The sequence below is a fragment of the Crassostrea angulata genome, chromosome 10, assembly GCF_025612915.1.
Source record: "Crassostrea angulata isolate pt1a10 chromosome 10, ASM2561291v2, whole genome shotgun sequence".
NCBI lineage: Eukaryota > Metazoa > Mollusca > Bivalvia > Ostreida > Ostreidae > Magallana > Magallana angulata.
Genome location: NC_069120.1, coordinates 1,322,055 through 1,337,847, shown reverse-complemented (window position 1 = coordinate 1,337,847; position 15,793 = coordinate 1,322,055). Strand labels below are relative to the sequence as shown.

General features: G+C 34.9%; 2 protein-coding genes across 2 annotated transcripts in view; both read right to left on the bottom strand.

The window, feature by feature from the left end:
• LOC128164549 (tripartite motif-containing protein 3-like) overlaps window positions 1-15,793 on the bottom strand; it is a 51,550-nt gene that overhangs the window by 9,876 nt on the left and 25,881 nt on the right. The gene's annotated exons all lie outside the window — the stretch shown is intronic.
• On the bottom strand, window positions 4,401-15,316 carry LOC128164564 (glutamic acid-rich protein-like). Its single transcript, XM_052828482.1, has 6 exons — window positions 15,174-15,316; window positions 13,633-13,736; window positions 13,183-13,513; window positions 5,094-6,178; window positions 4,673-4,862; window positions 4,401-4,473 (listed from the first exon to the last, which is right to left on the bottom strand). The coding sequence occupies exons 1-4, from the start codon at window positions 15,220-15,222 to the stop codon at window positions 5,946-5,948; spliced, it is 717 nt and encodes a 238-aa protein (XP_052684442.1). The 5' UTR covers window positions 15,223-15,316; the 3' UTR covers window positions 4,401-4,473; window positions 4,673-4,862; window positions 5,094-5,945.

Genomic DNA, 15,793 nt, shown 5'->3' with positions numbered 1-15,793 from the left:
GACAAAATCTGGAGGGGGGGGGGGGCATAGTCATTCGTTCCATCATTTTTTTTTCATTTTAATAAAATTATTTTGAGATGGTCTCTGAACTCTCAACACCTTCTCCGTTAAAATAAGCCTGCCTGGAAGCTGATAAATTCAGCAATTTTTTTTTTTCGCAAACACTGTCTCTGTTTGGCGAATGAAAATTATTCACTTATTTTTAATATCTTCATTTTACATCAAGCGAGTAACATTCATTGTTTTGAATATTGTATGAAATTTTTCGAATGTCCTGGGGTAAAAAGTAAAGTTACATCGGTTTATATAAGTCAAGCGTGATCATTCTTAATTTCTATTACTTCATTTCAAAAAAAAACTTTAAAAAAAATTCTTAATTTTTAATTAACTGTATTCATGTATTCATGTGTGAGTTTCTAAATGTAACGTTAAATTCTATGTAAAGCGCATGTTTATGTATGACATGTGCTTGAATTACAAGATTATCAGATGTTAATCTATTTGTATATATAGAGAATTATTCGCGTGTAAGCAAATTCTGTCCTGATACATATTTTCTTCAAAAAATAGTAGTCATTTGGATTTCTGGGGAAGGGAGAATTTTTTTTTTTGTCTTTGTTTTTTCTTTTTTCTTTTTGGTTTTGTTTTTGTTTTTTTTAAATTGTTTTTGTACAGTGATATATATATTCGGTAAATGTAATTTCTTTTTAAAAAATGACTACATTAAAATTACTCGTTTTATGCCTATTGTGTTAACAACCAACACGTACAATTTTCTCTGGCAAAATGTTGAATGATTCATCTAAGTTACCGCCGAGCTACATCTTAAGACGTGTCCTAACTTGAACTTAGGAGGTTCCTAATTTTTTCTTAAATCATATCTTAGAAACACACTTAGGTTATAAATTAGGAAAGTTTCGTGAACATGCCTGCTGATCCAAACTCCAATGTGATTGTGGTCTGCTCAAGATTTGTATTTTGACCATCACAAACAAACCATATCATTAACGTTTCGTTTTTTACTTACTCTGACATTTTCCCGATTTTGACATTTACCTCAATCACGACATGCCCAATTGTGATAAAGAGCGCACGGCGGGTGCGACAGGTCAACAATAGGGGAAGCCTACCCCCTCCCCCAGGCACCTAATCACACCTCTTTCCTTATAGAGGTCCATGTTGCTCTGCTTTGAATTTGTACTTCGTTTTATGGATTTTTGAGATAGTTGTTATTTTTCATTAAGCAGTGCAAAGATCAAAAGTTCAGATACTTCAAACCATGCAGATGGGATGCTCCCCGACTTCTGTTTAAAACTCGGTTTACGAATTGACTTTTTGTGTTAGTTACATCGTTACTAATGTAGTCATTGCAATGGACTGCAATAAGTTCCGTTTAGTGAATCACACTATCATAAAATGTTTCATATATCAGGAATTTTTTTAAAATACAAAACCAAAGTACGCAGAGTAGAGTAAAAAAGAGATTAAGCTTTATCTTGACTAGCTTTAATAGTGCACAGTACCAGTTTTTGTATATTTGTTTTACAAATTATCGATGAACGACGTTTTCATTACTTACTAACACCAGTGCACACGCGTTTGCGTTTTTTAAAAACCATAACACATTTTCTTTCCAGATTATAATCCAAATATTGTGTTTCAAATAGGTTTTAAGGAGGAAATCTTAACTACATTAAACACTTGTTTTAAATATTATAGTAGATGTATGAGCAGAACTTGTTTCCAAATAAGTGTAAACCACTTGACGTGGGCCGGGAAATTGACACTTTTCGTCTTTATGAAAAACTTCCCTGTGTTTGTAAATATGCAACACTAAAAGTTAGTCTCATTGCTAATTAAGGTGTAAAATACTTTTGTATTTTGCGCAAAAGTACTGATATATACATTGCATTTTTCATTCATTTCCGTTTAATTCCTAACCGATCGTTTTAGGATGAAAACGTGCTCTTTTCTGGTATGTTTAGATTACTGTTTTGCACGTAAAATAATATAATGAGTTAGGGCAATGCATAGATTATCTGTGTATGTTTTTGTCACTACAATCAGTGATTCACACTTCAAATTCACTTTGAATGACTACCTATTCAACCATTAGGTTATCTAAAACTAAGACTCTACCGGCTAAAATGAGTAAGTAAATAAATAAACAGTTTTAAAAAATCAGCTTGAAACAGAATAGATTTATATAGTGACGACTCATTCAATTTATTATGAAAATTCTTAAATAGAAATATGCAACAGGCCTAATGATTCAATGTAAAGCCTAAATAGCTGTAGTTGCAAGTCCGATAGCTTACTGAAAAACCTTGAAAAATGCTAAATTGAAAGTAAAACAGAACCAACAAGACATTTTTAATTTGAATCAAAATTTCTGACACAATTAGTTTGCAATGTAAACTTTGTAAATATATGAGGAACAACTTTACTTATGAATTGCAAGTATTTTGAAAATAATTCCAATATCCCTTCATGACGTCTTTTATCACTAATACACACTTTATTCCTACAACGCCCCGCTTCGATTTTTCAGATTCAAAAGGAACCGCTATCCCAATATCTAATGTAAACAAAACAACTTCGCCACATATGATCCACATATGTGGATCATATGATTTGTTTCATATGAGATCATAAAAAAAGGGCATCATATGTGGATCATATGTGGCGAATCATATGATACACATGATGCACATATGTGGATCATATGTAAATACCTTCATATGATTCATATATGAAAATTTTAAGCCATTTACATATGAGAATCATATGAAAAGGGCATCATATGATTTTCATATGTAAATATTATGTGTGTTTATAGTTATTTTCATATGAGAATCATATGAAAGGGGCATCATATGATTCTCATATAAAACATTTTCTATCAAAATAAATACCACTGCACTAATTAAAAATCAGCTATTTCTCCTTTGGATGAAATTTTATCATACACATTCAAATAGTTTTGCATGTTAAATTTAAAACAAATGTATATCTTCATGCGTGTTAATAAGAAATAACTAATTTAATGCAGGGTATAAACATTAGCAATAAAAAAAACCCCAAACAAGTCTGTAGCATTTGTCGATACCTATATTCTACTCAATATAAATACACAATACATGTAAATCAAATACTTCAAGCAAAATATATAGCAGTATATTAAGTTTACAAACGGATGGCATATTAATTACATACTACATGTATATATATCTTTTCTATTTTACATATTTATATAATATAAATTAAGTAAAACAAACCCAACTTGACGTTAAATTACATTAATACATGATGTATGTACTTTACACACTCGGTTCTTCAACATTTTTAATTTACAAATGAATACAAGATTAAAAAATGTCTTGTTCTTTCTTTTTCACACAAAATAATTAAATAAAGAAATTGACGATTCTATAATCAGAATAATATATGAGTATATATACACAAGTATTAGAGGCCTTTGAATGAATGTCAAATTCTTATTACATTAAGAAAAACTATTTGTTAATTAAACCATTTATATTTGGTATATTGTGTACAAAACATAAAAAATGTTATAGGAGGCTGGGTGGCCCATAAATTATCCATTAAATCTACCTTATATAGCTTTTTGTTCCAAAGTCGATCAATACAATCTAAAAATGGGCACAACACCCAGCCCTGTTAAATGATTTAAACATATGTAAATACCTTTTAATTTCAACCCCCCTCCCCCACTCAAAATATAATTAATCAACATATTTCTTAATCCTTTTCTCTTCCTTTTCCATTAGCTTGTCCCATTTATCATCCCTTTGATCATCCATCACTACATTGAAGAAGTCTCTGAATTCGGTCCAAAAGGCAAACCCCTGTGCACCTCCCTTCCTAAACATTTTGTGCGTCGCACAGAAAGATCTCTACAAAGTTATAAAATAAAATATAGCAGCAGAAAATGAAACTAACTAAACATATGATAAGAATTTTTCATTTATGTCAAAAGTTTAGCACTTATAATGTAAATTGTATAACTGTTCACATACTAGCATCAGTGTTAGGTGTTCCCTATTGGGATTTGCCAGGGAGGTGGAGGCTGGAAGGAAACACTTCCATAAGTAATTATGTAGGGACTTGATGGAAAGTCCCTCCACATCCACTTCTTTATTCCCCATCAGCTGAAAAAAAGGTGAAACAATAAGAATTTAATGTATATCAAGACTGCTTGTATGGCTTAATTAATGGTATGCATAATTTAATTTTGACAAGGTGTTGATATTATAACAGCTGTACTGAAGCAATTTAATGAATTTTGACACTACTTGAATGACAAATGACATAAAACCAGCTAGTGTTTGCACGTACCTTTGATCGAATTTGATTGCGATAATATGTGAACTTGGTCGATCCAAAGCTAGACATAACAATTATTGCCTGTCCAGGCCAGCCAGCTTTCCGGGCAAGTTCACCGAGCTTCTCCTGAATGAACAGCAATGCATATATAACTTTACATTGAACTTCATTAAATAAATGAAGTATTGTAGTTAATACCATCATTAAATTAAATTTGACAACTATTTGCATGATTAATATATATGTCTCTTAAGGTAATTAAATGCACAATTCTTGTGTTTTATTCACATATCGGTAATCAATATAAAAATAACTAATTTTATACCTGTACTTCTGGCTCCTGAAAGGAAATCCAGGGGTTGACGCTAAATTTCTCCTTAAGCCAGATAACATATTCTCTCTACAAATGTAACAGGGGGTATATTTGTTGAATGTTGAAGAAATCAAACAACGCCTGTTAGGGTTGTGGGCATCTCCAATATTTATTAAGATAGATGGTAAACAAATGAATAGCCCTACAATGAATAACAACAATATAAATATACGGCATAAAAATATTATAATCGGAGCAAGTTGCACTAAAGGGGAACAACTCTTTACATTAATCCATTACACATCTATGAATTACGTTATGTATTAATTCATATATCTAAAAATAGGTTTACAATGATATTCATCTGTAATGTCTATAAACAGATAAAGACATCACTATATTATTCTAAATCATAAAACACAGTTAAACATACCATTCTATGGGAATGCGCTCTTGTACAGTATTATAACTCTATGGTATGTACAGTGTACTATCTGGTATGGCAACTACAAATTATTGTAAAGTTTACATTAATAAACTTGTACTTATGTTCACAATATAAAGGGATAAAAACAGTGAACATATTCATGTTATTCTTATCTATTAAAAAGTTGATATCTCACAAAATCATTCACTCTTACTGTGCATGAGCTATTGTTTTAATTTGGCAAAATTATAGAATTCACTGTTAATGAAATGTATAACTATTAATCAAATTATTAGAATTAGTAATGTTAACTTACCAAGAGGTAGAGTTTGTTACGTTTCAAAAGTCAGCTTTCAGATTATGAAAAACCTCCACTCTCTTTGATGTGACAAAGAAATATGACAAACCAGCTCCAAGAATTTGGAGGGAAATATCAACAACCAATAAAATCAAAGAAGACAAAACTAAAAACCAATTGAATACCTAGATACATTATATATTTGGCCAGAACCTTAATTACAACCCTAAGGCAATTTATACCATGGTCAAGATAGCTGCCTATTCTATTCAATTGACCATGACCAGAATTTTAAGTTTATTAAAGATTTTATTATATACTTTAGTATTAAGTTTTAAGTTTATTTGTACAATAATTAAAACATAATTATATTAATTTAATTATCAATAAATTAATTACTTTTATTTATAGATTTATTAATTTCATAATTAATAAATCTGTAACTCCTACAAACTCCCCCTCCTTTTAAAATGACTTCCACGTCATTTAAAGGAGACTTACCAATTCTGAGTCTGCAAAAAAAAAATAAAATCACATATATAAATCTGAAAACAATACAATCAAAATTTCTTGATAAACATTTTTAAAAACTCTTTTGACATTTCTTTGTCCATTTCTTTCAATTCAGATGCCCTTTCCTTAAAGCATAACACTTTCTCTTTCCATTTGCATGGTTGGTATGCTAACTGACTGCATACAAAGTTTTCCATCCATTTTGGCTTTTGTCTAACTCTTGTTGACCTTCTTGGGATATTCTGATCATCATCATCAGTATCATCATCTTCGTGTATTTGTCATGGTGTGTTATTTTGTGTAAATATGTTTAAGAGTTTACTCATGCCAAATGACAAGTAATTAGCTAGAGTCAGTCTGCTCTGCTAATTATTCCCAATTACCAGTAGTCTATATATAATTGTTCTGAGTTGTTCTTAAGCTTTTTGAGTAATTATCATGAGTAATGTACCACACTTTTATTAATTATCTTTTAGAATATAAATACAGTTAGAAATTTATTCAATTCAGTCAGACACTTTCGGCCACTATCTCATGTTGCTTATGTCTTCACACTGACTATCTAGTTGACTGTCCACCAGTCCGTCAGTAGACTAAGCAACATTGAGCTAAATTCAAACCTGACTCATTTGGCTTTTTAAGAAATAATTATTTTTATCCTGTTCTATTTTGACTTTATTTTATTTGATTATTGTTGATATTTTATAAGTTAATTAAAATCACTTGATCAATAAATTGTGAAACCTGCCTTCGAGTTATAGCTCTATGCATATTCGACTTAGAGGTCAATTTAAGCCTATTGACTAGGCTGACCCCCTGTCTCTTGGGTTGGGCCTATACAAGTTAATTCCCCTTTTCCTATAGTGCCCTTTCCCCTCGGTGACAGATGTGGTGGAGAATCCGGGTATGCATAGTTGCTTTATGCTATAGCTAGAAGGCATAGTCAATAGACAGGATAGTTTTAGTGTATAAAGATACTTCCATGATGGAGATGAAATAGAGCCAGACCTATCCAAACAGGAGCTACACTACTGAAAGATAAGTACAACTTTGTTGATATTTTTCCAATTTCAATTGTGTGAGAAATAAAAAGTGTACACTGTGTAGATAATTCAAGTTCATTTCGTCTCTGACTTCTATGATAATTGCTTATAGAGAAATGTAAATGAAGTGCAAATTTCAGTCCAACTCGGCTTCCATGATACTGACTACTCTCTTATAGTTTCAGACTAGCTCTAAACTTGAAGTCAGTCATGGGACGAAGAAAGGTTTCCCAGGGATGGTTATGTCAGAAGAGGAGATGTTCTCAACTTTCCTGCATGACCCAAGGGACACCAGAATTACAGTTCACTGCAGCCATGGAAAGGAACTTTGTCGAAGCCAAACTACAGAATACACCCATCAAGTGCTTGGTTGACAGTGGAGCTTCCATTAGCTGTATAAGTCAACACCAATTACAGCAATTACAATATAATGGAGAAATACAAGAATCCTCCATAACTAGTGCTGTTGGTGTCTGTGGAGAAGTCCATCCTGTTCTTGGAGAAATTATGCTGGAAGTAACTTTTGGACACATTACAGTGAAGCAAAATTTCAGAGTGTTTGAAACCCTACATTCGAAAGTGATATTTGGACTTGATTTCCTGCGAGAAAACAAAATTAGGACTGATTTTGAAATTATGACACTAACAATTCCACTTCCAGGGAAAAATCTCAACTACATTAGTGAATCTGGAAGTGCTGATCATGTAACTGTCTCCACCATTCGTGACCAAAGAACATTTACTACAATGGCCGAGACCGTCAATCACATCATTCTCGAACCTCATTCAGAAACAATTCTGCCTGTCAAGATTCCAAACTACTCACCTGGAGCAACTGTGATTTTAGAACCTAGTCACACTCTTCAATCAAAATTCTCTGTAGCTGGAGGAAGAACAGTCACCTACCTAGATGATAACCAAATCGGCATCTACAGAGTCTTAAATCCAACCAACCTTCCTGTCTATTTAAAATGTAACCTTCAAATCGCTGCCGCACAACCTGTAAATTTTGAGGATGTTCATTGTCTTCAACAGCAGGAACCAGCCTTTCTGTTTAGTCTCTCAGAAAACAATAAACAGTTTGATGAAGACTATGAGAGCATCTTGTCTGACATAGGAATTGAGTTAGACTCTTGTGATTTGGACAGTGTTCAGCGACAACAACTTTGTAAGTTTCTAGCACAAAACAGAAACATTTTTGCAAAGGACCTGTCAGAACTCGGGAAAACAAACATGCACTATCACACTATCCATACAAAAGGTGATAAAGTGGTCAGTTCTGCGCCTTATCGCCAGTCTCCACAGATGCGAGCCGAGTTAGAACGACAACTTGATGAAATGGAAGCACATGGCATCATTGAAGAATCCACTTCACCATTTCATAGTCCTGTAGTGCTAGTTAAGAAGCGAAACAACGAATATCGTTTCTGTGTTGACTTTCGTGCATTGAACAGAATCACAGAGCCTATGTCCTTCACGATTCCTCACATGTCGGATATTCTTGACACTTTAGCTGATGCCAAGCCAGAAATTTACTCAACACTTGACCTACGTTCTGGATTCTGGCAAGTGCCTTTGGACCCTGCTACAAAACACAAGAGTGCTTTCATTACCCACAAAGGAGTGTATGAATTTAATAGACTGGCCTTTGGAATGATGAACTCACCAATGACCTTCCAATGCCTGATGACAAAGGTGCTCCGGAATCTGAATTTCAAAGTTGCTCTTGTGTACATTGATGATGTGCTAATATTCTCAAAGAACTTTCAGGAACACTTACAACATCTTCATCTAGTGTTTTCAAGCTTACGTAGTGCAAATCTTAAATTACATCCATCCAAGTGCATCTTCGCAAAGAAAGAAGTCAAATATTTAGGACATATTATTTCAAAACATGGAGTAAGGGTAAATCCAGAAAATACAGAAAAAGTGAAAACTTTCCCAGTTCCGCAAAACACCAAACAAGTGAAGAGTTTCCTTGGCATGGCAAATTATTACAGAAAATTCGTCAAAGACTTTGCCCAAATCGCTTCTCCATTAACATCCCTACTAAAGAAGAATGTGAAGTTTCAATGGACTTTAAGTTGTCAGAAAGCATATGACACCTTGAAAAATGCACTTGTTACTGCTCCAATCCTTGCTTTTCCAGACTTCGACAAGCCATTTATTCTCTCAACAGATGCCTCTGAATACTCCATGGGATATGTGCTCAGTCAAATTCAGAATGGACGCGAACATGCAATCGCTTATGGAGGTAGATCCCTTCATGGTGCTGAATTAAATGGCATATAACAGACAAAGAAGCTTTGGCTCTTGTTGAGGGAATCCAGCACTTCAAACATTATTTGGCAAACCAGGAATTCACTGTGTTTACTGACAATGTGTCTGTCAAATATCTACAGAAGATCAGAGATTGTCAAGGTCGCCTTGGAAGATGGAGCCTTCTACTTCAAGGTTACAACTTCAAGATTATTCACCGTGATGGAAGCAAAAATCCAGCTGACTGCCTATCCAGACAACAGCATGACAATTCTACATCTACAGATTCACCTGACCTCGGAGAACATCTTTACTATGTCAATCACAAGGAACACACAGAAACTGTTCTAGTCTATCCAGGGGAAGTAGAAGAACATGTAATTGCCAGTTTACAAGAGAGGCCGTCTCCAGAACTTGTTTTACAGAACATGGCAAACTTGCAACAACAGTGCCCTGACTTTCAAGGAATCTATGAGTACAAACTAAACCAAGAACTTCCCAATGATCCAGCGATTGCCAGAACTATCGTGGCTGAATCCTACAACTTCGAACTTGAAGACGGAATCTTGAAACATTTCTACTCAAAACGATGCAAGAAAGTCCCAAAACAAGAACGTTTAGTGAAACAAGTTGCAGTTCCAAGAATTCTCCGTGATGACGTACTGCGATCATACCACGACTGTATTCTTGGTGGTGGTCATAAAGGATTTGAAAGAACATATGCTGCACTACGCAACAAATACTTCTGGCCCTCAATGTATGATGATATAAAACGCTATGTTCAGACTTGTGAAACTTGTCAACAAAGTAAACGCAATTACGGTGCTAAGCGTCCACCTCTGAAGCCCCAAATAAGTGATGATATATTTGGAAGGTGGCATATGGACATTTTAAGTGGACTTCCAACTACATGTACTCCAAACAAACACAAACATATTCTTTTGGTAGTAGACAGTTATTCCAAATGGTGTGAAGCATTTCCATTGCGAACTCAAGAAGCCAGTGAAGTTGCAAGAGTTTTATACAAGGAGATAATAACTAGGTACGGAGCACCAAGAACACTTATATCAGATCGCGGAAGGAATTTTGTCTCCAATCTTGTAAAGGCACTCTCAGAGATGTTCCAAATAACAAGGCATTTAACGAGCTCCTATCATCCGCAAACCAATGGATCTGTTGAAAGGATGAACTCCGTCATTCTCCAAGCTATACGCTGCTATGCTAAAGGACAGCAAGATGACTGGGATGATCTTCTACTCCCAGGGATCCTTATGGCATACCGAGCAACTCCTGCAACTCAGTCAACTGATTTCTCACCATACTTCATGCTCTATGGAAGAGAGATGTGCCTCCCTATTGATTCCTCCTTAGTCCCAAAAGAACACTTGGCTCAGGACCACAAGATATTCCTTGGACGAATTTTACAAAATTTAGAAAGAACACGAAAGATTGCTTCCGAAAATATTAAATTAGCCCAAGAAAGAAATAAACAACGATATGATCAGACAGCTAAGGAACCAGACTTCTTCCCAACTCAACGTGTTTGGTTATATTGAACCAAAGTTCCAGTGGGTAACGCTCCAAAACTACACCGCCAGTGGGTTGGTCCATATTACATCACCATGGTCAACAGACAAAATCACACATACAAAATCAGGAATTGTGCAAACAACAAAGAGGTAAAGTCACTGGTAAGTGCACATCGTTTAAAACCATACCATGATCCTCTCACCAGGCCGACTAACCCTCCTCCAGAACATGCTAATGACGACGCTCAACTGGATCCTGATGAACTTGACCAGAACATAGGCAGACCTACCGTTCAGCCAGCAAGACAGAATGCACCAGCAGTACCCAGTCAAGCAAACAACCCACCAAGAGTGCAAAATAGACCACCAAGACAGAACAGACGACAGAATAAGCGGCCACAGCAACATAATCAGCAGCCACACCAACATAATCAGCCTCCTCAACAACAGAATCAGCAGCCACAGCAAAGGAATCAGCTGCAACAAAATCAACCCCTACAGCACAATCAGCCTTTACAGCAACACAGTAGGCAGGCACAGAGACCCAACAAACAGCAAAGCAATGGGAGACCACAGAAACAAAGTCAGAAGACACAACCAGATCAACAAATTCAACGCAACAACCACTTAAATCAACCTAGAAATGCACCTATTGCTGATACCAGACCTTCATGCAGAGACTGCAAACGAGGCTCCTGCACACCATTCAAGGAGGACATGATTGACCGGCTCTTAGCGTCTAACAGAGGAAATGGAACACTCTACTACAAAGTTAAGTTCTCGACTGGAAATACAGAATGGCATTTTCCATGCAAAATTCCTTCTCATTTAGTACGCCAATTTCATGCAGACAGAACCATGAGCGGAAAGAAGAGAAAGAGACCTCTGCATCAGACCAAACACAAGTTCTTCAACAAACAAGACCCACAGCCCCAGGAAGAAAAGTCATCCCAAAGCAATAATTCCCAGACAAGTTCTGTTAACGTTTTAAGTGGAACAACATTCAACTGTAAAGAAGAATTACGGGCCATACGCATGATGAACGGACGAGCCTACTTTCTGGTTCAGACTGGTTCCTCGGATCCCAAATGGAAACTACTTACATCAGCCAGTTCCCATGCTTGTAAATTTATTTCGTCCGTGTCCAAACAACTTGATGAAGAAATACTACAAAATGACATCCAACATCTTCGTAATCAACGCCTTAAGATACCTGAACAGAACCGCGAGCTTTGGCAAATGGTCACAGGACACAACATTCACGAAGTACAATTCAGCCGACACAGTGAACCCCAGTATTTAATGAGTTTTGCAAATCCTTATGTGCCACCAAAGTGGGTTCCATTCAATGATGTACCATTTGGCCTTGTTACATTTCTCCTGGAGGATTTGAAGAGTGAATATTGTGAAGAACTGGACATCCCTCAGTAGTTCTCAAAATTCATGAACTTCCAATATTATGTCATGTTTTGATATCTGTGTGATGTAATTTTAATCCTTCCTGACCATTTGTAAAGAAATTCGTCTGCTTTAATTTTATTTAACTCTTTTGAACCAAACTTTTGTTTATAGTACAAAGTAGATCCAAGGAATGGTATGAGTGCACGCATACTATTTCTTATATCTACATTATTTTAGACTTAAGTAACAATTGTTTATCTCTTTCATGCCATGAATTTCTTTCAAAAGGTACTATTAACCAATATTTTGTATGCCATGTAGTATTTTTTTTTTTTTTTGTATTGCATACTGAAATTTTTTTCAGCTAGACTATAATTTTGTATATACTATCACTTGTAAATATTATGTTTGAGGACAAACATTTTCGAGCAGGGGGGAATATGTCATGGTGTGTTATTTTGTGTAAATATGTTTAAGAGTTTACTCATGCCAAATGACAAGTAATTAGCTAGAGTCAGTCTGCTCTGCTAATTATCCCCAATTACCGGTAGTCTATATATAATTGTTCTGAGTTGTTCTTAAACTTTTTGAGTAATTATCATGAGTAATGTACCACACTTTTATTAATTATCTTTTAGAATATAAATACAGTTAGAAATTTATTCAATTCAGTCAGACACTTTCGGCCACTATCTCATGTTGCTTATGTCTTCACACTGACTATCTAGTTGACTGTCCACCAGTCCGTCAGTAGACTAAGCAACATTGAGCTAAATTCAAACCTGACTCATTTGGCTTTTTAAGAAATAATTATTTTTATCCTGTTCTATTTTGACTTTATTTTATTTGATTATTGTTGATATTTTATAAGTTAATTAAAATCACTTGATCAATAAATTGTGAAACCTGCCTTCGAGTTATAGCTCTATGCATATTCGACTTAGAGGTCAATTTAAGCCTATTGACTAGGCTGACCCCCTGTCTCTTGGGTTGGGCCTATACAAGTTAATTCCCCTTTTCCTATAGTGCCCTTTCCCCTCGGTGACATATTTCATCCTGAGTATCATCAATAACTCCTGAAATACTACTATTGCTACTGCTACTGCTATTGCTGGTATCAGGATCATCAGGTGCCTCTGTGTTCTGATTAGGAGCGTCCTCCCTTGATCCTTCCTCCAGGCACTCCGCACTTTCCTGATCGTCACCAGTTAAAGTGGGAATGCTTCCATCCTCAGACGTATCTTCGTTCTGTACAGGGTATTCCGCTGGGAGATAAATACTGTCATCATCAGACTCTACCTGATGATGGATGGATAATTCCTCAATCTCAGTTTCCTCAGTTTTCTTTTTCCTAATCCTAGGTGCTGGAACAGGAGAAGTCAACTTTGATCCAATAGGGAGCAAAAGATTCCTATGAAGAACTCTTTCTTTCCCTTGATCATCTTCTTCAAATGTATCATAACAATTGTTAAAGTAACAGACAGTGCATGTTTAAATTATACCTCAATTGGGGATCCTTCAATTGAAATGTTCTTGGACACATTTTTCTGCTGTCCTTGTCCAGTCAATTTCTTCACCTCCTCTTTGAGAGCCTTCTGTTCCTTCACTTGATAAAAAAGCAACAGTTTTAAGAATGCATGACGATTAGTTGTTCTCTCTCTCTCTCTCTCTCTCTCTCTCTCTCTCTCTCTTAACGAGGCCGAGTACAGAACGAGTACGCACGCTTTCGCGCAGCGTTTCATTTGTATTGTGACGTCATCTTTTTGCTTGGTTGACGCCATGGCGCGATAGTTTAAACTGCAGATATTCAGCGAAATTTGTTGAAAATGGCTTGTTTAATGCGTAAAATTAATGTTATATTGTGGAATAAACATAACCGTCTCGAAGTATAAGCTATATTTGGGTCGGGTCGAAAACGTGAAGAGGGTTCAGCAGGCCTAACCCTCTGTCACGTTTTCTTAACCCGCCTAAATATAGCCTAATTCATATATTTCAAGACAGTAACCATGTAATTTATATTAATGACCCTTAATATGTGATGTTATATATTTTTTTATTACTTAAATATGTCTGAATGCTTTAATAATACTATAAAGATCACCTTTTCCGCGTTTGTCAAATAAAAAATAGCCATTATCTGACAAATCTGGGAAATTGGGCATACAAAAATCAACTTTGATAAGACCCTTGGAACAAACCAGGAGGTAAAAGGTTTTTTTTATTTGACCATTTGGTGCTTTTTAGCAGTAACTTTAATATGCAGAACAGAAAAAGAAATCCCTAGGGCAGAAGTTTAAAAAAATTTGCAAAATTGATACATTTCAAACGAAATCCCATAGGGTCCTATGTTAAAGATTAACAAACTTTGAGATGACCCCCTAAACAAACGGTGTGGTAAATGTCTTATTTTGTAATCGTAAAATAATAATTATATCAGTAGAAATTCAGGTAAAAAATTTCATTAAAAAATCTAGGGCAGAACTAATTAGACCCGGCCTCGTTAATTATTGTGTTTAGACTTTGTAAAAAGCATTCATTTTTAGTGTATACCTAGATGTCCTTTCTCCTATATTTCCTACATTATTTGCAAGCTAGCTTCAATTTTGTGTTTAGATCACTGTTTTAAAAACGTATGAAGCATTATTTGGGTATAAGTATTGAAGAGGAGAAAGGGGGGAAACCAACTCTAAAAATAGCAAGCGACTTCGTTTTTCATTGGATAAATATCTCCAAGTTAACCAATCAAATGCTTTGAAAAAACAATGTAAACAAAAAAGGGCTAATACCCATTCGGATCACGCTCGCCCTTTTCCGTAACCGGGGCTAATATCTTATAACAACAAGTGACAGCTCTTTAATAATGATTAAGGACAATTTCAAAATAAAAATGATTATTTAAAACAAACAATAACACAAAAGCATTATAATCACTGTTGTTTCTGTAAATTATATATTATCACATGCGTATTGTTAAATAAAATTGCAACTACGCGTACTGTACGCTTAACGCATTTGAATTAAATATTGAGTATATTTTGCTTACAAATATCTGCCAGCATCAGCATAATTTTTTCACCCTGCGCTTGAGACATTGCCGGTGTTGGTGCTGTAACAGTCAACAGTGGCAGGGGTTCAGCGCTTTCTTGTGAACCGACAGAATCAAACAGTTCTTGTGATTGCTGAGAGTCCTACAATAAATATGTTTATACTAAAATCGTTTTAAAATAAATGCATATGTTATGTGTATGTTATATGTGTTGAGCTTAAAATCTTCGCAAAACAAACAATTCAATTTATATGAATATTAACGTTATACGTCCCTGTGATCTGATCGTCCTATTTTAATAATATAAATGATAACAACAAAAACAATGTTTTTTATATTAATAAAATATCTTAAGTAAATGCTCTTATTTTTGGCCGAGGAAATTGATACATTTCTATGTTCTGTGTCAATATTAATGTCTATTTGTAAGTTTTTATCATATTTCCAGGTATATAAGTGTTAAAATATATCATACTGATCAATTATTTATGCATGAGTACGAAAGACCATAAAATTTGAATTGACCTGAAAATTTGTGCTGACCTGAAATTATATATAATTGATACATTTCTAAGTTCTGTGTCAGTTTAAATGTCTATTTGTGAGTTTTAATTATA